At 42.1% G+C, this 27,673-nt stretch overlaps 1 protein-coding gene across 1 annotated transcript in view; it reads right to left on the bottom strand.

Moving 5' to 3' along the window:
- CTNNBL1 (catenin beta like 1) overlaps nucleotides 1-27,673 on the bottom strand; it is a 167,006-nt gene that overhangs the window by 87,400 nt on the left and 51,933 nt on the right. Inside the window, exons 5-9 of the mRNA XM_019972395.2 lie at nucleotides 19,655-19,752; nucleotides 12,891-12,984; nucleotides 9,575-9,666; nucleotides 716-788; nucleotides 417-475 (exon numbers count right to left, since the gene is read on the bottom strand). Of these exons, the coding sequence (XP_019827954.1) occupies nucleotides 417-475; nucleotides 716-788; nucleotides 9,575-9,666; nucleotides 12,891-12,984; nucleotides 19,655-19,752 (416 nt within the window). The remainder of the gene's footprint in view (nucleotides 1-416; nucleotides 476-715; nucleotides 789-9,574; nucleotides 9,667-12,890; nucleotides 12,985-19,654; nucleotides 19,753-27,673) is intronic.

Genomic DNA, 27,673 nt, shown 5'->3' with positions numbered 1-27,673 from the left:
ACTGGAACTTGTACACATGAAGCTTACCTGGATCCTAAATGAACGGACTCCAATTTAGTGGCAGACTGACAGAAAAGAAAGTGAATAATCTTGGGAGTGGGTCAACTGAAAATAATGTGGCATTCTTGGCTCAAAAATATATACTTAAGTGGAAAGCGCATGTCTTTGGGACTGACAAATATCAGGAGCCTGAGAAAGTCCACACCAGATACATGGTGCTATCTGGTCATAAAGAGCAAACGAACTACGAAAGGAGGCAAACCATGTGCCTCCAGTGTGACCTGAAGCCTGCCAACACACCCCATATGGCTTGCATCACATGGTTGATTCCTTCCCACAATCTCCAGCTCCACCTCCCATTTAAAGATACAAGCCATGTATCTTCATGGCAGACAGGAAGCATAAGAATTACTCACGGATAACTGCTGAAGAAGCACATCGATTCCATCCAGCTCCCCAAGCAGTTCCCTGTTTTCTAAAAGGGGGAAAAAAATAGAAGAAGAAAAAAAAAATGAAGCTAACTGTCAGATTTTACAGCCGTCTAACACTGATACATCAGCAAACAAAATCAATACAGCTTGACAGAGTACAAAAGCTGCACAGAGAGCGAGAGGGAGAGCAAGGGGATGCCAAAGGTAAGAGAGCTTGCTGTCATGATCTGAAACAAGCCTGGCTCCTATCCTAACAGAATGTCAATACCGAGAGGGAGCCTCACCATCGTTGTCCTGGAGCAATATGGCCAGCACTTCACTACAATACAGTTTGTTGGCATCGAAAGGCATCTTTGCCTGTGGGAAAACAGGAGAAAGGAGAAATATGTTAAGGGCCCTTGTTTCTTTCCCCAGGACAATTTTTTCCACAAGTATTAGGATCTGAGCTGGAGAGATGGAGAAGTGAGAACAGGAAAAGGTAGGTTATGGGTAAAAAAAAAGTCTGCCTCTGCCCTCAAGAGACCAGACTCAAGTACAATGTAGTGAAACCATAAACAGCATTATGTACACAGCAGTCCTCACCCTTCTAATGCCCAGAAACAAATGTCACCTCCTCTGTGAAGCTGTCCCAGATTCCCCATTGTGAGTCTAGGGACTATGGTCGAGCACATAATATGTACTCAAATGCAAAGTAGATGAATGAAAGTTTTTAAGACTAAAATCTATCATGAAGCTTCAGTCACGAGTGACGGTCATAAAATTAGGCTATAAATTAGCCTATGGACAGATGATCAGAGAAGCTGAAAAGAAAGCCAGTTCTTATTTAGATTAGCTGAATGTCTTTGTAACAAAGTAGTTCCTTTTTGGATTTTTAAATTTTTTTTAATGCTTAAAATTTAATTTGAAACCATAAACCTATCTGCTCATGGGCCATAATCTGCCTACTATTTAAAAAGGAAACCACATTAAATATGCAGAAATGTGTTAATATTTTAACACCCAAATTACTACCCACAATTCTTTCCCTGCTGCATGCTCTGCTACTTGGAGTTGCAGAGGGGACACACGCACTGCAGAGCCCATCTTTCACAGTCACCCACATTGTTGCTCCTGAGCGAGACTCAAGTGCCTCACCATTAACGATACCCCGTGGATAAAGGGACACAGAGAGGAGCGTGAGCCTCATCGATGTGTTTTTATTTACTGGACCCTCGATCCTTAAAATGCAGGCACAATAACAGCTGTTAATCAGCAGCAACCCTGCTACCTATCCAGGTTTTTGAACTGAGAAATAATTACTGTACCTGGAAAGGACAGGAGAGGTGTTTATCTTGAAGCTAATACCGCCATCCCCTTAGCACCATTCACACTTCTGTTTGGACATTGATTTTGCACTTAAGAACGAAGACTGGCCCCTAATGAAGCAACACCCAGCATCTTTTCAGCTCTCTCTTCACGTCTTCCTCATCGAGCCTATGTGCACCCCACAGGGCTCCAGGAGGCTGACCAGGTATGACCCATCTCAGGTTAAAAGATCTGTAAATACAAGGTCTTATGTGTGCTGACTGCAAGGTATGCTCCCTGGGCAAGCTTAAGGTCTTGTTTCAGGAAATTCAGTACAACAGCCAGTGTTTAAATGCAAACTGTGGTATTTTTCACTTTAAGAAAAACAGTTTTATACAAATCAAAACGCAAAAGTGAAAAGCCAAGGGGTGAGTATATCTATCAGAATGAAGAATCTGCTAATCAAATCACTCAAATTATTTAAGTTATGAGTATTGCTAGTTTGCTGACAAAAGTCCGTTGAGTCAAAGCTATGGTTTTTCCAGTAGTCACATATGGATGTGAGAGTTGGACAGTAAAGAAAGCTGAGCAAGGAAGAATTGATGCTTTTGCACTGTGGTGTTGGAGAAGACTCTTGAGAGTCCCTTGGACTGCAAGGAGATCCAACCAGTCAATCCTCAAGGAAATCAGTCCTGAATATTCAGTGAAAGGACTGAGGCTGAACCTGAAGTTCCAGTACTCTGGCCACCTGATGCAAAGAACTGACTCATTGGAAAAGATCCTGATGCTGGGGAAGATTGAAGGCAGAAGGAGAAGGGGATGACAGAGGATGAGATGGTTGGATGGCATCACTGACTCAATGGACACGAGTTTGAGCAAGCTCTGGGAGTTCATGGTGGACAGGGAAACCTGGTGCACTGCAGTCCATGGGGTTACAAAGAATCAGACATGACTGAGTGATGGATTTATATATTTATTGCTAGTTGAAGTGATTTAAGCCATACCAACTTACTGCAGCTTTTTAAGGGTCAAGGTTCTTAGTTCAAACAAGATACACTCAACTGAAAGAAGCCAAAAGATATCAGGCCCTTGGAGCAATAGCCTTTCTGTGATTCCAATGACTCTTGGCTTTTACTTGATTGTATAAAATTCTATCTCCAAGGTAGGGGGGAAGGTTTCCCTCTTTTCCCAACAAGTTATTTAGTAGGCACTTGCTAAATGTAAGACAAAAAATTAAACATGACAGCAAACAGAGGTGAATTTGCATGAACCTGATCCACTTATATCATTTAAAGATTACACTGAATTAAAATTAATTTTATCAAGTAATACATGTATATTAAAAAAAAAAAGGACATAAATCTAGGATCAGACACACCTAGATTTCACTCAGAAGCATGCACTATGTATGTAACCCAAAGTCTGCAGTTCCCAAACTGTGTGCCATGGGACACCATACTGAATCCACAGGGGATTCAAAGGATTCACAGTATTTCCAAGAAAAGCACAGTGACATCTGACATCTGTGGAATAGTGAATGCATCAACCATTAGCTCCAGGTACTGTTTTCTTTTGATGACATCCTTTCTTTGACAGGCTGGCTTTGGGTGGTTACTATGATAAAAGAGCTGTGTGAAAATCAACGTGGAGAAGAAACAAAGATGGTGGTGTTCAATCTGATTAAAAGGTTTTAGAAGTTGTGCAGTACTCAAAAGGCACACACATCTATCGGAAAGTAGTTGTGGTATTTAAAAATGAAATAAAAAATATATTTTAATCCAAGCATTTCATTTTTTCAAATGGCTACTAAATTCTTAGGACATAAATATGTATGAAATTGTTTGCACCTAACTGCCTTAAATGGGACTATTAGGTCCTTTTTGGCATAGGACCTTATAAAAAAATTACTGAGATATTGATGGCACCATAAATTAAGAATGGTCATCTATGACTGAAGTAATATTCCTGGTCTCAAGTTTCTTTATCTGTAAAATGGAGACAATAAAATAACATCTTCTCTGGAGGGTTACTATAAGAATTAATATGGAAGTTGCTGTTGTTTAGTCACTAAGTTGTGTCTGACTCTTTTGCAACCACATCAATTATAGCCTGCCAGGCTCCCCTGTCCACGGGATTTCCCAGGCAAGAATACCAGAGTGGGTTGCCATTTCCTAATCCAGGGAATCTTCCCGACCCAGGGATTAAACCCAGGTCTCCTGCATTGGCAGGCAGATTCTTTATCACTGAGCCATTAGGGAAGCCCAATATGGAAGTACCTAACACAATATGGAAGTATCAATAACCACAGATATGCGGATGACACCAACCTTATGGGAGAAAGTGAGAGGAACTAAAGAGCCTCTTTATGAAAATGAAAGAAGAAAGTGAAAAGTTGGCTTAAAACTCAACATTCAGAAAGCTAAGATCATGGCATCTGGTCCCATCACTTCATGGCAAATAGATGGGGAAACAGTGGAAACAGTGAGAGACTTTATTTTGGGGGGCTCCAAAATCACTGCAGATGGTGACTGCAGCCATGAAATTAAAAGATGCTTGCTCCTTGGAAGAAAAGTTATGACCAACCTAGACAGCATATTAAAAAGCAGAGACATTACTTTGTCAACAATGGTCTGTCTAGTCAAGGATATGGTTTTACCAGTAGTCATGTATGGATATGAGAGTTGGACTATAAAGAAAGCTGAGCACCGAAGAATTGATGCTTTTGAACTGCGGTATTGGAGAAGACTCTTGAGAGTCCCTTGGACTGCAAAGAGATCCAACCAATCCATCCTAAAAGAAACCAGTCCTGAATATTCATTGGAAGGACTGATGCTGAAGCTGAAACTCCAATACTTTGGCCACCTGATGCAAAGAACTGACTCATTGAAAAAGACCCTGACGCTGGGAAAGATTGGAGGTGGGAGGAGAAGGGGACAACAGAGGATGAGATGGCTGGATGGCATCACCGACTCAATGGACATGAGTCAGAGTAAACTCCAGGAGTTGGTTATGGACAGGGAGGCCTGGCGTGCTGCAGTCCATGGGGTTGCAAAGAGTCGGATATGACTGAGAGACTGAACTGAACTGAACACATAGTAGGTGCTACATGTTTTTCAGATGACTGGGATTAGAAATACCCAGGTTAGAATCTCAGTTCTACACATTAGTTACTACCTATGTGATCTTCACAAAATTACTCTGCCTCTCTAACCTGCCTGATATCTCCTACGTTGAGTGAAACCGTGGGCTTGATGGGAAAAAAGGAGACTAATCTTTCATGTCTAGCCAAAGACAAAAGTCACCAAGGAAGTTTTATTTCTGTTTAAATCTCACTCAGAGATGACAGTCTCCAAGCCTGCAAAATACCAAACTGCCAAATTACAAGGACATTTAGTCAAAATCCGGAGGAGAGAGAATTCATTTACCAGGTATCTTCTCTTGGATTTTGCAAAGTTACCCAATGGGAGTTGGAGCTTCTGGGGCTCTCCTCCATCCAGGAGCCTGGTGATCCTAAATCTTTCAGCTGTCAGAGTAATTACAGAGTCGAGCATAGGTTTGTACTCAGCACATGCCAGCCCTGAATAAAATTAAACTTCACCTTTTGGGGAGCTGCTGCTTTTTTGGAAAGTACAAGACAATTATGCTACTGCCTGCAGCCAAAAGCTGCAAATTATTTCTGCAGCTTACCTCTGGTACCTGGGGCAGGTTCAGACATGGCTCCAGCCCTGTACAATCGTCAAAGCAACCTGTGCCCTACAAAAATCCCAACTCCTGGTCATAAGAGGCCAAGGACTTAGCGTCAACCGGTTGTACATGTAGTACACTGTAGCCAATTCTCAACTCATGAGCTCAATGCTGAATATTGCAACTGTTTTTGAAGCAGTGATTTCATTGGGAAACAAAAAGGAATCTTAATTTTGTTTCTTTAAAAAAGAAAAAAGTTTTGGTATTATTTTCCATAGTACACAGTATCCTAATAAGTTTCTATTCCCCATCAAAAAGTGAACTATGGTGCAGCGTCTCTCACACTACAGTTATCTGCTTACTTGTTAAACCTTTTAATGCAATCCTATGAAATGGGTTTTATCCCCATTAGCAGCACAAATTAGTAAGGTTTCATTTAGTGAATGAAAAAATCCGTAAGTATCTCTGTATACTGCTAGCGAGGCTACTAGTACCAAAAGGAGACTGACTAATGTGCCATTCACTTAGGGGTTACTCAAGGACTACTGAATAAACAATGGGATGATCAGTTAGGTAGCAAGGTTTTATAAAGCAATGTAAATATAAAAGGGGTTCTCAGACTTCAGCATACATCAGGATCTCCTGGAGGGCTTGTTAAAACACAGATTGCTGGCTCCACTCCAAGCTGGGCAGATTTAGTGAGTCTGGGGCGGGTTCAAGAATGTACATTTCCAATAAGTGGCCAGGCAATTTTGACGCTCCTCGTTGGGAATCACATCCAGAGAACAACGGGGAAGAGATGCACATATGATGGAGTCCTAGTCCTTGCTGTTAAGGAGTTTAAGGATATTTGGAGAAAGACCAGGAGCACACATAATAATATGGAAGTCTCCCAGGTGATGAAGAAAAGATACTCCATGAGGGTATGTTTCACACAGCTATAGGCATATGTTAGAACCCAGATCTGCTAACTCCCAGAAGAGAACCAACATGAAAAAAAAAAAGATTGATATTCAGAAAAGAAAGAGGGCAGTATGGGCAAAGCAGTGCTATGCAAAGAGTACATGAAGAAAGCCTGGAAGCTTAGGTTTTAATTCTAGTTCTACCTCTAGCTACATGAATTTGGGCAATCTTAATTGTCCTAATCTCTATACGTCTTGATTTTTAATTTTTTTGTAGAACTTATAAGATTCCTTCCAGTTCAAAAAATGGTGGTGGCAATATGGAAGAGTAGGGGTTTAAGTTGGTTTAAGAAGGTTATGTACAATTTAGAAATACATAAGGCAGGAGTCATTCCTGGTGGAGGGAGGAACAGGAAGAAAGACATAGAGGTCAACAATGTTGACCTTTGCAAAGGTAGAGGGGCATGTCTGAAAACTAAAAGGCCAATGTTTCAAAACTGAGAGATGGAAGGGTCAGATCAGGCCAGGTTAAGGGGCCTTAAAAAGTAGGCAGAGATGGTGGGATCTGATGCAGAGGGCATTAGTATCACTGTAGGAAGGTTCTTGAACAGGGAATGGTATAATGAAAATGAAGTTTTAAATTAGTTTTGGAGCAGTACTGAACAAAAACAGGTAACAAAAATGCTCACATTTCTAGAAACCAGTGGATCTTATACCACTGTACATTTATAGCCACACGTGGAACGTGTCTAAAATACACTGAAGACAGAGACTGAGAAAGTACGTCTGGGAATTTGTATTTTTTTAAAGTTCTACCTGTGAAAGTAAGGATCTGGGTCCATCATTCAATCTGATTCACCAAGATGATTATGATGGTGAAGATTACAGTAAGCACTTCTCCAGATTATGAGAAATAAGAGCAAGGAATTGCTTTTAAAGACATGCCTTCTTGCTGGCCTCACCCTGAAGCAAAACTTTCATTTATGTCTGGTCAGCACAGAATTTTCTAAGAATTTTCACTTACTAGTAAAATAACCAAATAGCATTTTAATGGTTAGATACCCCCAAATTTTGAAAAACTGTTTTAGAGATAACATGGCTATTTGTGCCCCGAGGATCGCATAAACACTACGCCTGAAAGGCAAGAGTCAACAGCTTGCAAGACAGCCAAATGGGCCTCTTTATTACTCTCATAAGAGTAACAGAATCCAACCAAACACCCAAAGGTCTCAATTTCCCCTCCTGTTACCAATTCATAAAAAGACCGGCAAGTTTCAACACCTTTCAAAAGGCAGAAGAGGCCGGATATTCTAGTTTAATGAAGATCCCTGATTCAGTACCAAGCCACAAGCAACTGGGAAAGATTGGTCCTGACCTCACAAAGACAAAAATTATCGGATTATTTGTATACAATTGTGGCCCCAACCCATTAAGGCCATCCCATTAAGACTCAGGTCCCTGCCATCTAGCCCATCACCTTAGCTCTGTGTTTTACTTTCCTCTCCCCTACTCCTCACCCCCAAAATGTCTCACAGCTTGGCAGAATAAAGTTTTGTTGAATATCAAGGAACGAAGAAACTGAGGGAGATGTGAGTGTAATTCCATGGGGAAACCAAAGGACATAAAGATTCATGAGAGGAGGTCAAAAGGAAGCTGCAAACATGACAATGAATGAGTTAACCAGACTTGACTCTTTCCGGAAAGGAAAGGTGCGGGTGTGTGTGTGTGGATAGGCGGTTGCCATGCGCTGAACTACGCGCCAAGTTTATCCTTATACCAGCAAGTGCGCCCCTACCCACCGATGAGAACATACAGGCTAGCTGAGTGTCCTCAAGCCATGCTATGAAAGTCTATGTTACAGATTTAATGGCAACAAAGGGTTAAATAAGAAGGATTTGGGAAGACCTAAATTGTCAGAGAGAGAGGGAACCATGTGGACATATGATATCTTAAGCAGAATCTTCCTCCTCACCCCGGCCAAGACAGTGGGAACAGGGGAGGGGGGGGAGGCGGGGGAGAGGGGGAGGCAGGGGTGGGGATAAATTGGACCTGATGCACCTCAGAGTTTCTGCATCTCTATGACCCTCTGGAGCTCAGCAAGGCCAGGACTACCTAAAGAATCATTCCAGCCACAGACAAGCTTTCTCACTGAAAAGCTGGGAATCCTTGCTTGCCCAGAATATTTCAGTACTACAGTATTAAGTAGTTCCAAACCTCCTCCCAGCATGTCTTTGGTTAACACTATCCTGAGAGAAGCCCTGACCTCTCCCTTTCCTAATTCACTCTACGGTACAGGCACTAAATGGTCAAAAGATGATCAAAGGACTGTGCTAACAAGAAAAGTGAATGAATGATCCAACAGATCAATGAGCCAACAGATCAACAGATCAATGAATGATCCAACAGAAATATGAACAAAGTACATAAACAGGAAGCTAGAAGAGATGAATACAACTGGCTAATAAACAGGTGAAAGCCAGCACCTGTACTTGATTTTAAAATTCCAAATTAAAATAAAATACCAGTTTTCACTTATCAAATTAACAAAATTTTAAGTTTGACAATGCCCAATATCGCTAGGGGAAATAGACATCTCAACTCAGTGGAGCAACTGATAGAGGACAATTCTGCAAAATTTACCAAAAATGTTAATGTGCATACCCTTTAACATTACAATTCTATTTCTAGGAATTTATCCTACAGATAAACTGACACAAGTGTGCAAAAAAAAAAAAAAAAGAAAACAAAACAGTGTGTGTGTACATGGGGATACTCACTATTGTGCTGTTTTAAGAGTAAAAAACTGTTATGAACAGGGGAATGGTTACATTAATTTGGCACAACCATAAAACAGAATACTAGGCAGCCACTAGTTCAGTGAAAAAAAATCAACTTGCAAAAGAAAATAATGTATGATTCTATTTGTGAAACACATATAAACACACACATACACTCCTATTTACAGAGACAATTTCTGGAAGGATAGATAAAACATTGTTAACAGTGGCTGTCTCTGAGAAGTGGAACTAGAAGGAATCAGCAGAGGAGAGCTTCTATTTCCGGTATAAACCTTCTGTACTATGTGAATTTGTGTTGACAACATGTTTATATTATTTTCAGGGCTATTAAAGGCTATTTTTAAAACAAATGGAAGAAGAGAAGCAAAGAAAGAGGCAACATTTGCCAAAAGATTCCCAAATGGGATCACACAGCACAGGAATAACAACCTGTGCCAATGACCCAGCATGAGCCAGGCACACTGCAAAGATTTACCTTCAGCCTCTTCAACAGCCACTGCAGAAGACCCTGCTGGGCGGCCTCTGTGCACATCTCCGGCCGGAACTCGGCCATGTTTTCCACAATAGCTGCAGAGAGACAGACACCAGTCATTTGGGAGGGCAACTTTGTTTCCATCTGTAGCCTGCTTCCCATGCCAGACATTATATTCCTCTTCCCACTTGCCTGTATTCCTCCCAGCCAGATGCTGTGTTGTCATTCTTAGATTAACTAGGGACATGCTATGTTGTTTTTTTTTCCTTCAAGTATGTTACAAGTAAAACTCATAACTGAACTTGTCAGAATTCACTAAAGGAATAGTGAAAGGTTTTCTGCTGTGTAGAACACCAGCAGAATACACAAAGTGTGAGTATCTGCCTAACAAGGCCCTCTTACTGTCACAGTACTACGGTCCCTGAGACCTGTAACGGAAGACACAGGGGGCTAGGCAGAAGCCTTATAGGGAAAAATCAGTGGAAGAATTCAGAGCCTCATCCTCTCCTGATTCACCCACTTTCAGATCTCTTTCTTCAGATACTACAAGGGAAGCAAGCATGATCTTCTTAATTGAACAAAACAAGGTGCATAGACAGGAAAGGCCATGCTGGCAGAGGTAACTGTCAGGTACTCAGAAGCAAATATACTTGGTCCTGCTACCTCCTACAACAAGCACATTGCCATTTAATAGAAAAATTTTAAATAAGCAGGCCAAAAAAAAAAAAAAAAAAGTGATTGTATGATTATGAGACTAAAAAAAAGGCCATTAAAAAAAAAAAACAAAAACTACAGACTTCCCTCATGGTCCAGTGGTTAGGAGTTGACTTTCTAATGCAGGGGATGCAGGTTCAATCCCTGGCTGGGGAACTAAGACCCCCACACACCACAGGGCAACTAAGCCTGCTTGCTGCAACTAGAGTCTGTGCTGCAGGCAGGGAAGCACCTTTGCACTGTCGAGAAGAGCCCACGTGCCACTACGAAGACCTAGCACAGCCAAGAACAAACGCAACTATACAAACCAAACCCTCATTCGAATACGTTCAGTGCTTTCCTTTCCCTCAGGCCCCTGCTGCTCCCCATGCCAGGATATGTTACTACCAGAGAGCAGATGGACCTCTGAGCTCTCTAAGCACAATGCCCAGAGCCTTTAGGAAAAAGAGCTGAAGGAAGCAATACACCTCTTTTCTCCTCACTCTTCAGCCCATGTCGGCCTCGCCAATGGCTACTTAAAGGATGTCCAGGCAGCCCCCCGGGGAGTAGACACAAAGCTGTGAGAGCAGAGTAGCAACGAGACCACTGAGAGATGGAGACCATTTGAATACCTTAAATTACTTTTGACGTTTTCTAAGAAATTGGCTCATTCTTTTTAATCTCCGAAGCCCTTATCCTACTCTGCTTACCCTTTAGGTGGCTTTCTATTGAACACTAGAATCAAATCCAAACATCTTGCCAAGGTTTAGAAGGTCTTTCATAGTCTGGATGAACTTACTCCTCTGGTCCCATCTCCTACCATCTTCACCTCTCGCTGCCATAGCACATTTCTAGTCTTTCCCCAAAGCCCTTACCCATTCATGACTTGACAAACAATACTGCCCTGCCTGAGGGTCTGGCTCACATTTCTCCATCAAAATGCACCTCTCTTCATATTCAGCCTCAATCAGCTACCTGCTCCTACCCAGCCACTTGGAGACCCTTCCTCTTCTCTTCCATAGGGCTCCCCACTGACTCCTATTATACTCCTATTGCAATACCCTGTATTATCCCTCCTTTCTATTCAAGACTTTCCCATCAGTCTGATTCTTAAGAGGAACTGTGCCTAATTCATCTTTAATGTACCCAGTGGCCTAGAACAGTGCCTGACAAACATCACATGCTTAGTAGGGAAGAGAGGGATGAATCTCTTGAGCTGCTGGTAAGGGACCAAGTTGAAACTACACGGATCTTCACAGATTGACAGGCTGGTGCTTTTCCCATTACATCAGGCTCTTTTTATAAACAGTCCGTTAAGACTTCTGATAAGCCTTCTATTCAGCAAAATTCAGCATTAGGCTAACAGATGGCAATGCCAAATTCTGGCTCTAGACTACAGCCAACCCCCAGATCACAGACTGTTGTGTTCTCTCTTCTCTTACTCCCTAGGTGCTATGTCTTCCTCCTTCTTTATGATAATTTCCCAGGAGAGAGTATAAAACTACAACGGAAATATGTGGTAGACACAAAGGAGCTGGGAGAAAATCTAACCTCATCAAAATTTCTACTTCTGCTGGGCCTTGTTCATTTCTTAAGCTCTGCTTACAGATACGTCACCTTTGGTTTTATAAGACAGCAAATGGTGATAAACAGAGCTACCCCAAACTATAATTTTAAACAGACTCTTGGTTAATCAACTTTGCAGAGGGAAAGACTGGGGAGACTTGAGGAGGAGGAGGGGAAATATTGCAGAAGAATCTACTTAAAGGAACATATGATAAAGGGACAGCCAAGTTAACAGCAATATTTCAACTCACAGTTTACACGGCAAAGTACACATAAGAAGGGAAGGAAATACTAACTATTTTTCAAATAAAATGTCCTATAAAGGCATAGGTGTACCTTGGAGATATTGTGGGTTTGGTTCCAGACCATTGCAATAAAGTGAATATCACAATAAAGTGAGAATCACATGAATTTTTTGGTTTCCAAGTGCATACAAAAGTTATACTATATTGTAATCTACTAAGTGTGCAATAGCATTATGTCTAAAAAACAATGTGCATACCTTAATTTTAAAAATATCCTATTAGTAAATAATGCTATCATCTGACAATGCAGGGTTGCCACACATTTTCAATTTGTAAAAATGTAACATCTGCAAAGCACAATAAAGCACACACACACAAAATGAGGTATGCCTATGCACAGTGGTTCAAAAGCTTGTAGTTCCACTGAAGAGAAATGGGAAGAAAAACCACTAGAAGGGGATTCAAAAATCCTAAAATACATACTTTCCAAAGGAAAAAAAAAAAAAAATTCATCCTGCATAGACTTTATCCTGACTTTTAGAAGCAGAGGCAAAAGGCCTATTCAGAGAAGCCAGCCGTTTTTGTCCAGGAAGGTCACCTACTTAGTGGATTTCTGCTTTTATTACCTGCAAGCCCAACCAAAGCAGCAGTTGTATGAAATTTACACAAGGGTCTTCATTTCTGAACAGGCAGTTTGGGAGCAGAAAAAAGGAAAACCCTCTGGCTGTTGACTCTATTACAAAGGAAGAAGGAAATGAATGCCAACCTCCAAAACAAACAAAAACTCAGGAAGTGCTGGCCACTCTCCCCCTTACCCAGAGTGTTGTGGACGCCATCCGCCTCTTCCTTCACAGACTCGTCTAGACGCTCCAGATTCTGCACGAGCAATGCGACCACCTGCCCGTCCACCTGTGCATCAGGGTGGCAAGAGAAAGGGGTACATGTCACAGGATGGTCCCCAGAACGTTCCCACTCCTGTACCCCCCTCTCTACTGAACGAGCAAAGTAAACAGCCTCCACTTGTGGTCTGAAGGGTGCTTTCCCATCCCAAGATCTCTTTTGAGTTGTGCAGTGACCCAGAGGCAAAGAAACAGCAGGCCTCATTATCCCTCATTGAAGCTTAAGGGGACAAGGTAAAATCCAAGGTAACAGTGAGTGAGTTACATGCTAGCACTTGAACCTAGGCCTTCTGAAATCAAGTCGTGTGCTCCTTCTACTTCTAGAGAGTATGAAACACCTTACGAAAATGCCTTCTCGAGTCACAAGTTCGTTCAAGTGAGAAGCACATTTCTCAACTACAGCACCAAGAGATATTCAGTAGGAAAGTTTACTTGCCCTATTTGACACTGATCTCAAAACTTCAGGTTAAACTCAAACCGTTTCTAAGTTTCCATAACCAAGCTTTTATGAAACTATTACCTTTGATGAACTTCTGACCCCTTCTCAAAAAGAATCTTAACATAATAAAATGTCTTATGTTTTATTATATATAATGCCTAAAAAGCAATTTTATTTCTCTCATTTGATTCATATAACCACATATCACTTACAAGAAATTTTCAGTAGCCATGTCATACAGATGATATTCAAGAGATTAGTGACCTGGCCGAGACCACACGTTTACTAAGCAGTGGCAGCAGAAGCAAAAACCAAGCTTCCTTCTTAGATGAAACAATGTTTCCACCATTCCATGCTACCTTCTGACACAATGTGTGCCCTACACAGAGACTGCCACTGGGGAACCCAGGAGCACCCCCAGGAAGGTAAGTAAGGAAACAGAAACACCTAATAATCAAGAAGTGATTATCTGCCTGGTAATAAATTTCCAAGTCGCAGCCAATAAGTAAACCTATACCGGTCGACAAGATCTGCTGCGTACCCATGGTGCTCCTTTCTCTCACTGCCCCAGCTTCTTCACTTAGGAAATGGGAATGAGTTAAGAGTAAATGAAACTAAAAAAAAAAAAAAAAGAGTAAATGAAACTATACGGCATGCCTTACCCTGGGTCTGGTTCAAAAATTAAGCAGATAGCCCTTTCCTTCTTCTGATACCTGGTTATTCACTGTTCCATCTCTTGCACGGGCTAAGAAAACTCAAATTTTCTGAAGGCAGACGCTGCACCCTCACTTATCTTGGTACACTCTTCAAAGCCAAGTGCAACACTACACATACCGGACATTCGGTAATTTTGCTAAATTTAAATAAACTGACAAAACATTTACTTTGTGTACTGTAATCGTATTTCTACATACACTGCTTCATTTACCCTCAAGTATCCCTCACAGCTTTTACATGTGAGAATACATAGGTCCAGAAGGGTTAATCAGCCTGGTCAAAGTCACAGAGCTTGTGGCAGAAGTGACCAACTCCAAGACTTTTTCCATCACATCCTGTCGCTTCTAGTGAGGAGAAAAAGAGGAGAGAAAGGACAGGGAAGAAATGATCTCATCGACTGATGCTTCCTGAACCCTTCTGCACAAGGCACTCTCAGACAATTCAAACTGAGCCTGAGGATGGAACAGTGGCAAGAGAGACACATCTTGAAATAAGGCCTCTACTCTTTCTGGGCGAGACTTGAGGGAAGCATCCGGATGGGGGAGAGTTGAAACTACTGACTAACTGGGGATACCTGCATCACCAAGGAAGCAGATTTGCTAGGCTCTCCTTTCTGCCCCGCTGTGAGGACCCTAGCTGCAGACTGGAGGAGATACTGATGCCAGAATTGAGAGCTCCTATAAATAGGAGAAAGAGCTGTTTCCCCCTCTTATATATCAAGGAGATATACAATCTTGCTCTCAAATCTCACAGCCAGCAAAAGCTTCAAAGAAATCCACTGCAGTGTTTTCCTTAATTAATTGGACAATTTGGGTGTGTGAGAGAAAACAGAAAAACATCTGGGGGAAAACGTGAACCATGTCACAGTTTGTTTTCCCCTAAATCACCCTGATTGACTTGTAATCTCCCTGAATCCTACAGCAGCAGACACTGCAACTCCGCCGGGTATCACACTGCTTGTCAGTTCTGTGAACTGCCTCGCCACTCTCAATTGCTTACCGCTGCCGTGTCTGCATTATTTTCCCTCCCTTTCCTCGATTCTTAATTCTGTTACCAGAGTCGGCTGTCTGGAAGGTTGTGGGGACAACGCGTGCATGCTCAGTTGCTCAGTCGTACCCGACTCTTTGCAACACCATGGACTGTAGCCCGCCAGGCTCTTCTGTCCGTGGGAGTTTTCAGGCAAGAATACTGGAGTGGGTTGCCATTTCCTCCTCTGGGGGATCTTCCCGACCCAGGGGTCGAACCTGTGTCTCCTCCGTTTCCTGCACTGGCAGGTGGATTCTTTACCACTGAGCCAGGCAGTAAGCAACACACTCAAATTCCAGAACTAGATGGTTATTGGTAATGGGTCTGGCTGGAGAAAATCTTTTTTCTTTGCTACAAAAATCTAACTTCTAACAAACAGCCTTATTAAGCTTGCAAAGTGTAAAACTTTACGTTTAGCTGGGTTAAATGCAATTTTATCTGATTGCAGGAGGGTCAAAGCAGTCAAAATACATTTAGCTGAGAAAACCCTCGGAAAAATATTTATATTATGCATAGCTCCGGATATCATCTAGTAAGAGGCACAGATTAGCATTCTGTCCCTCTACACTCCTGGGTCTACCGCCTTCATGCCTATTTTTTTGGACCTGTGACTAACTCTGAAACTAAAAACAAATTCTTCTTAGGGATTAAAGCATCAGCTACAGGAACACTGCCCTTGGAAATCGTGACTGGCTTAAGTCTGACGTTTTCTGATAAGTCATTGGGTGTTTCCACTTGTTAGCATACCTGCCAAACAATATTCCACCAGATTCTACCGAGACAAAGTTCAGGGGCAAAATCAGTCGTATTTTTCCGCTTGTGCAGAGACAGTAGATACACGAGAAAAGGAGGAAATAAGAAAGGGACAGATGAGCGGAGATGAGAGGGTTTGAAGGATTCTTTTTCTATCTTCCACAATCTGCCAACAAGGTTTCTTGAGTTTGACTGGGGTTTTTCTACCTACTATGAGTTCTGGAAATTTCATATTAAAAAAACAATAATAAACCCTCTCCCCGACCCCTACATACACACCCACACCCACTGAATCTTGACCAAGCAGTAAGTTTTGAAAATACACATGGTAATATGGTTATAATGCAAAACGTAGGCCTGCTGGAACCTCTCTCATATACAGACCTACTACTGTTCTTCCCACTTTACAGAAGGAGCTGAGCGCAGAGAGGTTAGGTAACCTTTCCAAGGTTACACACTGGTAAGTGACAAAGCACCACTTTGGCCCCTCCCCTGCTGGGGAGCACATCTCAGGAAAGACAAGCTTCTAACAAGATGTCTGTAAGCCAATGTGACGAGTGCCAGGATGTACCATGAAGCAGAGGAACACAAATTCTGCTGAGGTGATGAGTCTGAAATAAGACTCAGGAGAGATGAGGTTTAAGTGAGGCTTTAAAGGATGAATAGGAGTATTCCAAATAGCCCAGGGGAAGCCAGGCTTGCCAAGCTGAAGGGAGATGTGAGCAAAGACATGGGATTGCCAAGTGCGTGGCAAATTTTGGGGACTAGTAAGTGGGGAAATGACTGTAATTTAATCATGACTCTCAAGGAGTCTTCTTTAGAGAGGCATGCCAGAGGAACTGCCATCAAAGCAAATAATCTATGTTTCCACTCTCCAGAAAAGAGTCTATTTCCCAGGCTACCAAGTCAACTTGTTACAAAGCACAAATATTCGCCTCTGTGTAAGTAATAGCAGTGGATGTAAACCAAATTTTAAACCCCGAAGATCCCTGAGAATGCCAGGACCGCACTCTCTCTCCACAAATGTGCTGTTCTATTGCCTAGGACCTCCAGCTGGGAAAAAGACCAAGGCAATAACTGCAAACTGCACATCACAATAAATTCTGCTATATGCCCTCTAGCCTCCACTCGTGCAATTCCAGGCCTCCGATATTGGCCCCAAATTAAAACTACGAGGACAACTCAACCCTTATAATATGAGAATATTTATCAAACTTCTTCCTGAATGCAGCACAAGGGTAGGAAGACACAGATGAAGACCACCTACCAGTTCTGCTGTTTGACATTTACTGATGGCTCCTGACTGGCTGCAGATCAGCAAATAATATATGGGAGTCTAGAAATGTTCACTTGTTTGTGATTCATGCCAGCCCCACCAGTATAAAGCTGTAAGAGTCAAAACTTTAAAATAATATAATAAAACAGAAACTAAACAAAACAAACAGAAAACCCCGTACAGCAGCTACTTAATGGTTCCCCGGACTGAGGATGAACCGTTTCTTCCGAAACAAACAATAAAATCTGCAAGATCCAGCTTTTGTCGGTGGGCCTGGCAACACAGAAGACACAAAGGGGGCTTTTGTGTGAACTGCCGTTTCTAGGTACGCTTTACAGGCAGCAGACCAGCTAGCCGATCCTTTCGTCTCCTCTATTCACACAGGCAAAGGATGATAATTAAAATCGGTCTAGGGACCAGGCAGGAAGGCTCATTCAGGGCCACTGTAATTAACCTCTGGAAGGCAAGATGACACAGATGACACTGTGGGGACATGAGAAGGAGCAAGTGCCACAGCCTTCCTTCAGATGCTGCTCGGAACAAAAGACCCCCACGCCATCCTTTCCTTTCTGCACGGCGGTTCAAAGGGAAAATAAAGGTCCTGGATTCGACAAAAGTGGCAGTTCGCTCCAGGAAAGAGCTTGAAAGAAAAATGGCCATAGAAATTTTCATCATACTCAGTCACAAATGGCCCTGCTGGACTCCAGCCTCTCTCTCTATAAGAGACAGTCCTTCATATCCAGTGGGTTCACAACCCCTTCATGCACACCAAATGCCAGCTGCGAGCATGGCACATGGGAAATTTCTCATGTCAAGAAGCTTGAAAGAGAAGGGTGAGGAAGGGCTGGGCAGTGTAGCAATGGGGTCTCAGAATCATCTGGGGTCCAGCCCCAGCCATTCTAATTCAGCAGGTCTTGGATGGGGCCAGAAAGTAGCCTAACCAAGCACCTCAGGTGCTTCTAATCCAAGGAGCTATACCGATCTTTGATGAACTCTGCACACTGCAACAAAACCAGTGCTTAGGGCTTCCCTGGTGGCTCAGTGGTAAAGAACACGCCTGCCAATGCAGGAGACGTGGGTTTCGATCCCTGATCGGAGAGGATCCCACGTGACACAGAGCAACTAAGTCTGTGTGCCAGAACTGCTGAGCCTGAGCTCTAGAGGCCAGGAACTGCAACTGCTGACCCTATGGGCTAGGGAACCCATGCCCCAAAACAAGAGAAATCACCACAATGAGAAGCCTGAGCACTGCAACTAGAGAGTAGCCCCCACTCTCCACAACTAGAGAAAAGCCTGCGCAGCAATGAAGAACCCAGCACAGTACAAAATAAGTAAATAAATAAACTTATTATTAAAAAAAAATAAAACACCCAAAAAACAAAACCGAAAACCCTGTACTTACTAACATTCTTAACCAGAGAGAAAAGATCAGACAGTAGAAGACAAGAGAAACGACGGGAACTTGAGGATGAGATAGCTTGATGGGTTAGATAAGAGGTCGATAGGTGGTATCAGGGTAAGAGGCTGGACTAGCCCTGCCACCGGCCCTCTGGCGAGAGAGGGAAGCTGGTGTCATGGGCCAGGATGGCAGAGGGGACCGCAACATGCAGGAGCTCATCTCTGCTATTACAGGGGCTGGCTGAGTGACGCGGGGGAAGGCTTCCCTTCTGCAGCTGGGCTTCCTCATGGGTAGAGTGGGCTGATGAGACGACATCAGTTCACCTCACATATAAACTCTTGCAAGTGGCTGCTGCCTGGAATAACAGTTCACCTCACATATCAACTCTTGCAAGTGGCTGCTGCCTGGAATAACAGCCTAGGCTCCAAAAAACGGGACACAGAAATCGGCTGACCCTGACTTCTGAAGTCAAGGGCTGCTCCTCGGGCCGGGGTAAGCTAGAAAGTTTGTTCTTGCTTTTAACATTCTCTGATTCCCTATCTGTAAAACAAGTAATAATGATACCGTCCTCACCAGCACTTGAGAGTACAAAGCCTAGAGCCCAGAGCAGAAAAGAAACTCTTTTCTGCAAAAACTCCTCGTAAAAGAGGTTAGAAGCAGCATGGTGAGGGTGGGCGAGCTGGAATTGGAGTCAAAGAGAACAGAGGTTCAAATCCCAGCTGTGTGACCACAGGCAGGTTTGTTTTGTCTCTCAAAGCCTCAGCTCCACGGCTAAGTGGGAATAGTAGCAGTAACACCCTTCTGAGGGGACACGGTGAAGAGCAAATAAAGTGTAAAGGCCTGCCTAGAGCAGATAGTCAACAAATGCCAGGACTCTACGCCCCCTGCCCTAATACAGTTCCACAGAATAAGGTACACCAAGGTTGCATTCTACTTTCATATCCTCCTTATTCAGTCCAGCCTTTTGCCACAGAGCTCTCTGTCTCCGATACCACTCACAGAGACAACGGTGGGGATGGTGTGGACACCATATGCACAGCTGCAAAACCCCAGAGGGCCGCGCGACTTACCAGAGCATCAGTGAGCACTTCCGCTCCTTCTTCACTCTCGTGGAGAGTGTCTATGTCTGTTAATTCCTGAAGCAAATCAACCACTGCTATGGACACATGTGAAGAATGTTAAGGGTAACACGCACATATGAAAACCCTAGTGACATTTTATTAAAATATTTGGCTCCCAGCCACTTCCTGGTCAATTGCTTCACCACCGTTTACCTTTAATACACTCTAGTTTTATAAACATCTCTTCAACAAGGTTCTAATCACAGTGGCTGTTCAATACATGTTGGTAACTGCTTCACTTAGGCTATTTCCCTTATGCTGCCTTCCTGGCAACTTATTCCATAGGTTCACTACATCTTCATAAATTTCACAGCTTCAAGTAGATCACTTGGGTGGTCGCTTTTCCAGTGAGAAATAGGCCAACACCCTTAACCTTACCTCATAATTTAAATTCTTGGAACTGAGTAAGGATAATCTTAACTACCTTGTGTACTTTACCTTCAAAGACAGTAATGATTTTTTCTGAGATTAGATGGCTGGTGTTCACCAAGGAGTCTTCAGAAATCAGGGCATGACAAACAGATTTAGATTGTAGAGGGAAGGATTTATGTTGGACTGTGCTAGACTCCACCAACCTCCCTTCCCCTTAAATATGCTTCTGCTTTGGACACAAAAGGAAAGTAAACAATGATGATTACAGACTAGGCAAAAAGAGAAGGGGGGGGACACGTAAGAGAAAGGACACACAAAGAAGAGAAAAAAGGAGTTATGTTTGGTAACTGGTAAACTGGTAGCCCGACCTAAGGGCTTCCCTAGTAGCTCAGTGGTAAAGAATCCACCTGAAAAGAGACACGAGTTTGATCCCTAGGTCAGGAACATCCCCTGGAGGAGGAAATGGCAACACATTCCAATATTCTTGCCTGGGAAATCCCATGGACAGAGGATCCTGGCAGCTACAGTCCATGGGGTCTCAGAGTTGGAAATGACTTAGTGACTAAACAACAACAAGAAGCCTGAACTAAACTAAGTTTCCCATACATACAGACACACACATACACACGAACACACACCACTTGCTGTCAGTCAGCATCTACTGAATGCTTACGATGAATAAAGCACTGTGATAGAGACAAAGGCAAATCCATTCACTCTGGGCCTCAGTTTCCTCATCAATAAAATGAGGAGGAAGTTAAGGTAATTAAAGACATTTAAACAATTATCCAGGCTTGTCTAGTGGCTGAGATGGTAAAGAATCTGCCTGCAATGTGGGAGCCCTGGGTTTGACCCCTGGGTTGGGAAGATCCCCCGGAGAAAGGAATGGCTACCCACTCCACTATCCTTGCGTGGAGAATTTCATGGACAGAGGAGCCTGGCAAGCTACAGTTCAAGGGATCACAAAGAGTCGGGCACAACTGAGTGACTAACACTTTCACTTTCACACAATTATACACCACAGGCAATTATCAATGTGTAACAAATGAGGAACACGGACAACTTGAACCGCAGACATCCTTAAAACATGGAGCAATCAAATTGAACTGGGAAATCAGGAAAGATTTGCTACAAGAAGACTGGTCAGAAAAGAGGCAACTAAAAAGATGAGGGAAGGTAAACTAGAAAGCAAAACATCAGGAATATAGGCAGAGAGATTCGAACGTAAGAGGGTATATGAAGAGGAGAAGAAAGAGGACTGGGGAAGCAGGGAGGGGAGAAAATTAGAATCATATGAAGAAAATAATGTCTTGGAAGAATAACCTAACAGCTATGTGCAGGAAGCACTAAACAGCACTGTGAGGGTTGGGAGTGGGCAGACGTGGGGTGCGGGGAAACGTCAAGCCTGAAGGAGCAAAACCTGTTCTGAAGCTACCACACACACAAGGGTCCAGAAGCAAGATGATGAAGGTCTTATCAGGGCAGGGCAGTTTCAGTACAAACTGGAAAGAAAAAGATAATAAGAAAGATACAGGACCTATTAACAAGAATGACAGGACTTGCTCACTGCCAACTGATGTTACAGATATCTTATGAACACCTTTTGCTAAAAGAAAAATTATTCAGAGCTTTGTTTTTATCTATAACTGACCAGTTGGCTATCATGAATAAGCTTTCTGTGTTTTATTCTCTCGCACTTTAAAGTAATATTTGTGCAAAACATGGGTGTGCTATGAAACTCAATGTGTATGAAAACAGAAAAGGTCTCTGGACAAAATTCCTTCATGCTTATACAGTCTTTACTAACAAAGTAACTAGAAAGCTTTTGACATAACAGACCAGGTGTCATAAGTGACATATAGTAAACCAAAATACATAAACTGAATTAATTTTTTTAAAAAAGGGCTAATCAAATTAACCTCTAGAAATGCTGAGCGTTAGGAATTAGTAGTTCTCCCTTTCTAAACACTGCAGTAGATACCATCATAATCACTAGCATTTTTTAAGTCATCATTATGCCAAGCACTGTGCTGCTGAATTCTCACAACGACATGATCCCTATTTTACAGACAGGAAAGTGAAAGCTCAGAGTTGTTAAGTAACTTACCTAAAGGTCACTGCAACCGTAAGGGAGAATGTTAGGTTCGCATGATTCCAAAAACAGTATCTCTGCCACTACTCTTCATATTAATGCAGAGGGGAATATACACCAGCTTTAACTACAACTAAATTCTAGCTAATGACCCTACTATAATAACAGAGAAAAGAACTGTCATTTATTTCCATTATAAATTATTAAAGTTCCAGGAAAAAGGACAAAATGCTGACAACACCCCCGTCATTCTCCTCATCTAAAAAGCTCCCATACTGATTCTCTTGAACAGTTTTTACATATGAGATGTAAAAATACTATTATTTATCCATCTGTTTATTTAATAAGCATGACGACATTTCATCCATCCATCCATCCAACCACGGTGGAGTCAAATGTCTATAGGACAAGGATGTGAATCAGGCATGCAATAGGTACTACCCTTACATTCCCAACATCATGCCGCACTAAGTACTTACTAACCTGATATGTGATGATTATTAATTAAACATTAACCTCAACAAACATGTGGGATATATGTGAAATAACAGATGAAGAGTCACAGCAAACTCAAGGATGGGGCCACATCATATTTATCTTTGATTCCTATCTTTAGTGAACCAAACTATTGCCAAATTATTAATACTATGGAATCTTGCTCAAGCTTCTTTATTTCCATATAGCTTATATGCCTCATCTGAATAAGGTGGTAATGATCTCTGCCCAGCCTATCTCACACAGTAACTATAAGGAATAAATGACATCATAAGGTCAAAGGGCAATTAAATCAAAGTACTGAGAAAACAAGACAGCACTATAACAAACGTTGTTAGTCAATTCTTCCCACAGAATGGTCACACCTTCACTACTGCCTTCATTTTTCTAAAACTTCTAAAATCTAAAATTTAAGCTAACAACAACACAATCCTCCCCTTTTGGGTTACATTGGGTTGAAAATCTAATTTTATATTTCAGCTATGCCACAGAAATTCAGATTGATCAAGTCCTTTTTCGGCCTCTAAGGTTTCATGGGACAGGCAGGTATCATATTTTTCTTTGATTATTCTTATACCATGCTTACAAATGGGTCATAGTAAACCTGGAGAAAAAAGGAAAAGAAAATTTGATAATGGTGGTGGTTTTATTTAGGAACAGAACAAATGTCTAATTCTTATCAAGAGCAGCTATTTCTTCTAATGGGCCAGTGGATAACTCCTTGCCTACATTCCTGCCTCAGTTGAGAAATCAAACAAGAAACAAGTTACCAGCTACCAGGTCTGGCAAACAACTCAGCAATTCTAGCACTAACTGATTTTATGTAAATTCTCAACTTTCACCAAATAGCATTTCAGCAAGGCAGTAAATGAGTCCGTAATTGTAATCGACTCCTGAGTAATATAATATGACCCATAAGATGGAGGTCATTTGAGGACCAGAAAGAAGAATAAGAAGCAAACTAAAGACAGACAGATGAACTCTCAATCTTGATGAGAAAATTCAGCATGGTCTGCCACCCATCCAGCATTTTTTCACAAGCAGACTCTGGGCATGGGTGATAGGTTTTTCCACTGTAGTTACAATTTCATTTCACAAGGTAAAAGGCTCTCCCATCCAAGTGTAATAGGAAAACAGAGAGCCTGTCTCTCTGCGAATTACTAAAACACAGTTTGTGACAGCCTATTCTGCCAAGTCAGGTAGAAAGGCCACCCCATTCACTCCCTCAGCACCTGCCCACTAGGGGGGCAATAAGCTAGTATAATAAGAAGTGAAGTAGAAAAGACCAGCTGGGCACAAAATGGTCCACAACCCAGTGGCTTTTTACAAAAAGAGGGGTGTTGGCTTTTATTTTTTGGTTCTAGATACTTGTTTTTGGCCTGATCTCATGGAGAGTCTTAGGACAGAAACAGAGTGTTAATTTCATTAATCTCCAATGAAATATGGCCATAGGAACAAAATTATTTAAAAAAAAAAGATAAAGACGAATAAAATATATTAAGCAGATGGCTTTTTTAAAAAAGTCATTTCAATAACGTGTCTTAAGAAAAATGACCAGTCTAGAGTCACAGTATATAACTGATTTAATGGAACAAATCTGGGTGGGTTTTTTTTTTAAGTCTTTTTAAAATTTTATTCCTAGGACAATGCTTAGATATAGCTCATCTAATGTAGACGAATTTCTAAACAGACAAAATGGTCTTTTCCTCCTTTTCTAGCAGTTGAAAGAGAACTACCTAGAATGAATCTAGGCCTTTAATTTTATCCCAATCCTTAATCTAAATAACACGAGTGGGGGAAATGCTCTCATTCTTCATTTACTAGGTACCCAGTAAATGTTAGTGGGCACCACTACAGCACAGGGGAAATGCCCCAAGCAGGCCACAACCACCCTAACCTTCCAAAGACATGGAATTCACCTAAAACTCATAAGCACGATCAAAAGTTACATTAAGAGATGCTTTTCCTAGACCGCCATTTTGGTACTTTTCATCTGATCTGATTTATTTCAGAGCATATTGAAACAGCTCCAAAAAATGAGTGTTTGGTTTATCAGTACAGATTATCAGGGAAGTTGGATGATGAATGAGGAAAAGAAGTAAATTCTTTTCCATATAATTTTGATTCTAGAAATATCAAGATGAGAATAGCTCCCAGCAAAATAACAGCTTGAGATACAGGAGTCTTGTTAGACAGTGCTTGCAGGAAAGTACTGGAGCAATAACCAACTCCCTTCCAGTCCAACTAGAAGAAAGTCCTGAGGAGGTGCAAACCCTTCCCAGCCCTATTCCTGCTCATCAGCATGGAGGCTCAAACACGAGGCACTCCTTGTACACACCTTCTGGAATAATATGCTATGTCACAGTCACAGACTCAGATTGCTCAAGTTCAACAATCCCTGCTGGTCTTTATTAAAAAACAAAACAAAACAAAAAACCAAAAAACTCCACCTGCTCTTTATTTTCCAGTTCCCACAGCAATTTTTCACAAAATCCAACAGGATAACTTCACGCAAGTTTTCCTGGCTTTCTAGGGTCTGAGAAAACTAAGCAGTAATTTAGAAAAGAACAGTGCTAACGACCACTCCCTATTTCAGACCAAGTAGCACTGCCCCATCAGCACCAATAATCCACTCTGCAACTAACAAAACGAACCCCCCTTCCTAGGAGCACACAACCTACTGTACTGACGCCCCGAGTCAACAGTACAACGTGTGCTGAGTGCTACGTGGCTGCAGTCATGTCGGACTCTTTGCGACCTCATGGGCCGTAGCCCTCCAGGCTCCTCTGTCGGTGATATTCTCCAGGCAAGAATACTGGAGTGGTTGCCATGCCCTCCTCCAGGGGATCTTCCTGATTCAAGATGGAACCCACATCTCTATGTCTTCTCCATTAGCAAGTGGGTTCTTAACCACTAGCACCACCTGAGAAGCTCACTCAGAAGTATAACGAGACCTTATTTTTCTGAATCACAAATGGGTGGAGAGAAAGCAGATTTGAAAAAAAATTTTTTTGGTTTGGATTACTCAATAGTTTTTAAATTAAAGAAGAGGGTATTTAGATGGGGGCAGTTGTCATGACTCTAAAAATAAATAAAGCCATGGACCTGATATCCATGTAAGTCTGGGCTGACTACATGGCCACATCAGCTCCCAGCACGTGAGGAATGGCAATCTCCATTGCCAAGGTAGACACTGTAAAAATACACTTAAAATGCATACTAATCCCTAATCTATCAAAAGCTTATGCATCTCCAATGCCCAATTCTCTAATCACTGCCAAGCCAGAGATGATGTGTGTTTTCTCAGAACTCCAGTGGTATTTTCTGTGCAAAACACTCCAAGGGTACTTACCACACAGCAAGGTGTTTTTGCTATCAACTGGAGTTATTATTTCTTGCCACCCTAATAGCACCCAACAGGGCTTATCATACAAAGGAGGAACCCAGTAAATGCCATGATCTGTCACAGAACTTTAGAAAGGATTCCACTGACTCGTCCCTCAAGTTGAGAACACAGCAGATGACATGCGAAAATCAGATATTTATGGATTTTGTGCCTAGATTTTTTTTTTCCTTTGGTCATAGCAGCAGAGGTAGCCATCATCTGGGGTTCTGTCTTCCTCTTGTTTTAGTCCTCCTTGTTCCTTTAGGCAAATGGAGTAAACCTGGGCCACAGAACTGATTGTTTAGCACTACCTTAAGAAAATATTGATATCTTTAAATGTACCTTTGATTTCATTTTTCTGTAGAAACACTCCAAAAGGTTCACCAAAAGGGCTCTAAACATGTTTAAATGATTTACTTTAAAGGAAAAATTGTTTTTAAAAGCCCGATTTCTGAAAGGCAACAGCTGTTGGATCCCACCTCGTGTTCCCTCCTAATGCATTCAGAGTGACTCTTCAGTACTGCGTGAGGGGTGTGCTCCCCTCCCCCGCACCCCCAGAGGTGCTCTTCACAGACCAGAATTCCTCTCCGCAGCCAACCGACGGCTGAGCTGCAGCCTCTCGAGGCGGGGAGATGAGGCCCAGAAGCACTGACAAGCCCTCCCCAGCAGCAGTGATGCAGAGCGCCAGAATAAACTCTGAAGCGGCTTCTCACGGTTGAAAGGACAAGACTCAAGCTGTTTTCTCACATCCTCTGCCTCTTAAGGTTACAACAGACCAGCCTCTGATCCAATTAAAATCCCTATAGTTTATGTTTTCGCAAAGAAGGACAAAGCAAAAATGACCTGTGCTTGCTGGCAACATAACCAGCCATGTATGGCTGTGGTTGATAAATGAAGAGTTAAAAAAGATTAAAAATTTAAGTCATGACTGCCACGAAATTGTTTATTCATGGTAAGGTGTTTCGGGCAGTTACAGCTGTACAACAGTAAATTGTTAACAACCGTTTCCTGAAGAAAAATTTCCATTATAGATCACAGATAAGACAAGAAACAGAGTGCAGTGCCACTGGGAGATCAACGCTCCAACAGATTGAGAATGTGTTAGATGCAAGTCAAGAGGGCTGACTCTTCCCTGAAACCACGCCCAAGAAAAATGGTACTAGGAGGAAGATGACATTTACCCTAGTTGCTGCATCTGATTAAAATTAGGTAATTTTTAAAATTTCAAGTGCACTTTAAATTTGATGTAAGACGTAATTAAAAAATCAGATTAAAAAAAATATAATTAGGGCAGCAGGGTGAAGATTAGCAGCAAGAGGGGAAAAAACAGTTTAGCTTGGAGAAAACAGGAGGGAAATGGCAGTCTGTCAAAGTTATTACAGGGGGACTTGTTTTTTTTTTCCTCTTTAAAGACCAGAACTTAACAACTTGGAACATCTGTGCCCTTGCCTTTCCCAAGTATGCCATGTCGAGCACACTTCTTGCATCAGTCTTCTCCCCAGCAGGAACCAGGCTGGTGAATCAGCAAAATGTCAGTACCTTCAGAAAGCTGCCACTATTATTTTGAGTTGGCAGGAACAGAAAAAAGAAATTAGAGTTGTGTTTCCAGAAACAAAACAGGTGA

The sequence above is a fragment of the Bos indicus genome, chromosome 13, assembly GCF_029378745.1.
Source record: "Bos indicus isolate NIAB-ARS_2022 breed Sahiwal x Tharparkar chromosome 13, NIAB-ARS_B.indTharparkar_mat_pri_1.0, whole genome shotgun sequence".
Classification (NCBI taxonomy): Eukaryota; Metazoa; Chordata; class Mammalia; order Artiodactyla; family Bovidae; genus Bos; species Bos indicus.
This window is presented reverse-complemented; position numbering and strand designations above follow the sequence as displayed.